At 51.3% G+C, this 1438-nt stretch overlaps 1 protein-coding gene across 1 annotated transcript; it reads left to right on the top strand.

Annotated features, from left to right (window-relative positions):
* Positions 1-699: 699 nt before the first annotated feature.
* Positions 700-1434, top strand: LOC102841218 (CKLF-like MARVEL transmembrane domain-containing protein 3-like; the record flags this gene model as incomplete). Its single annotated transcript, XM_006878154.1, has 2 exons — positions 700-951; positions 1345-1434. Coding segments are annotated over 2 exons (342 nt in total), but the record flags the coding sequence as incomplete, so codon positions are not given.
* Positions 1435-1438: the final 4 nt, after the last annotated feature.

Below are 1438 nucleotides of genomic sequence, written 5' to 3'. Positions count from 1 at the left end.
CAAGTGGGTATTATCTGCAAGTGTGGGTGTTCTTGTCAGTCTCTAATTGTGAGTGTTGTTCCGTATGTTCTCCCACTCTATCCAGGACCGTTGGTAGTGGTAGCTGGGTACCATATAATCCTTCTGGAGGTTGGTGTTTATGCTTTCCATTAATCCACTGGTTTAATTGATTCCAAGCATCTTCAATTTCCACACTTCTTTTCTCTGTACATGGAGAGACCAGTAGTTGCACCTTAAATGATATGAAGGTTGGGAGGTTGCAGTTTCCTGATTGGGTCCTTGCAGGGAGCAGGAATGGGATCAGGATTTGGAGCCAAGTCCAGAAGTGCTGGGGACAGCCTGGTTTCCATGTTACTGAATGCAGTTGAGTCCATTTTAACTCATAGTGACCCCATGTGACAGTAGAATGGCCCATTGGGTTTTCTAGGCTGTCATCTTTGTGGGAGCAGATCACCAAATCTTTAGCCCATGAAGCCACAGGGTAGGTTTGACTCACCAGCCTTTTGGTTAGCAACCCAGTGCTTAATCTTTGAACCTCTAGGATTTCTTGGGTCCATGCGATGGGCAAATCCTAACTGCCACTCATGAGCTTCTGGATTTGGGGCAGGTCCCTTCTATATTCCTGCCCATAGTACCTGACTCCGAGGAACACTAGGCCCTGCAAATGCCTTGACTTCTGTCCTACACCCCCTTCCCCAGGGTCTCTCCTTCATCACCTTTGTCTGCTATGTGGCATCTTCAGCTCCCGCCTTCCTCGTGGCGCCCCTGCTGGAGTTCCTGCTGGCCATATTCTTCCTCTTCGCTGATGCCAAGCAGCTGAATGACAAGTGGCAAGGCTTGTGTTGGCCCATGATGGACTTCCTGCGCTGTGTTACAGCGGCCCTCATCTACTTCATCATCTCCATCACTGCTGTCACCAAGTACTCTGACGGGGCCTCCAAGGCAGCCGGGGTGAGTAGTGACCCTACCTCTGGGAGGGGGGCCCAGTAAAACCCCCTTTCAGTTTTGCCTCCTCCCTACTGTAGGCCAGAGTCTCTCTCCCATTTGGTGTGGTACCTGGGGTCATTCTTCTCATGCTTGGGCCCCACTTCCTCACCTCTACTGCTGACCTCAGCTGTCTCTTGGACCCATGGTTTGAACGCAAACTCAGTCAACAGTTCACTCTCCCACTTATTCCTCCCAGGGGTCTGTCCATGTCTCCAAACAGATAAGAAGTGAACTGTGGGGCTGAGGTAGCAACTCCTCAGTCTCGCCTCCCAGCCCAGGGGCTCCCCGTTCTTGATGACAAACCCCGTCCACCTGAGCCCCCACCCTAGTCACCACCCTATCTCCTGTGCTCCACAGGTGTTTGGCTTCTTTGCCACTATCGTGTTTGCAATTGGCTTCTACTTGATCTTTAATGAGGTCGCCACATTCCTCAAACAAGGAGACTCCACGG

The sequence above is a fragment of the Chrysochloris asiatica genome, unplaced genomic scaffold (genome assembly GCF_000296735.1).
Source record: "Chrysochloris asiatica unplaced genomic scaffold, ChrAsi1.0 scaffold13203, whole genome shotgun sequence".
In the NCBI taxonomy this organism is placed as follows: Eukaryota; Metazoa; Chordata; class Mammalia; order Afrosoricida; family Chrysochloridae; genus Chrysochloris; species Chrysochloris asiatica.
Note: the sequence above shows the minus strand (reverse complement) of the source record. Positions and strands in the feature narration are given on the sequence as shown.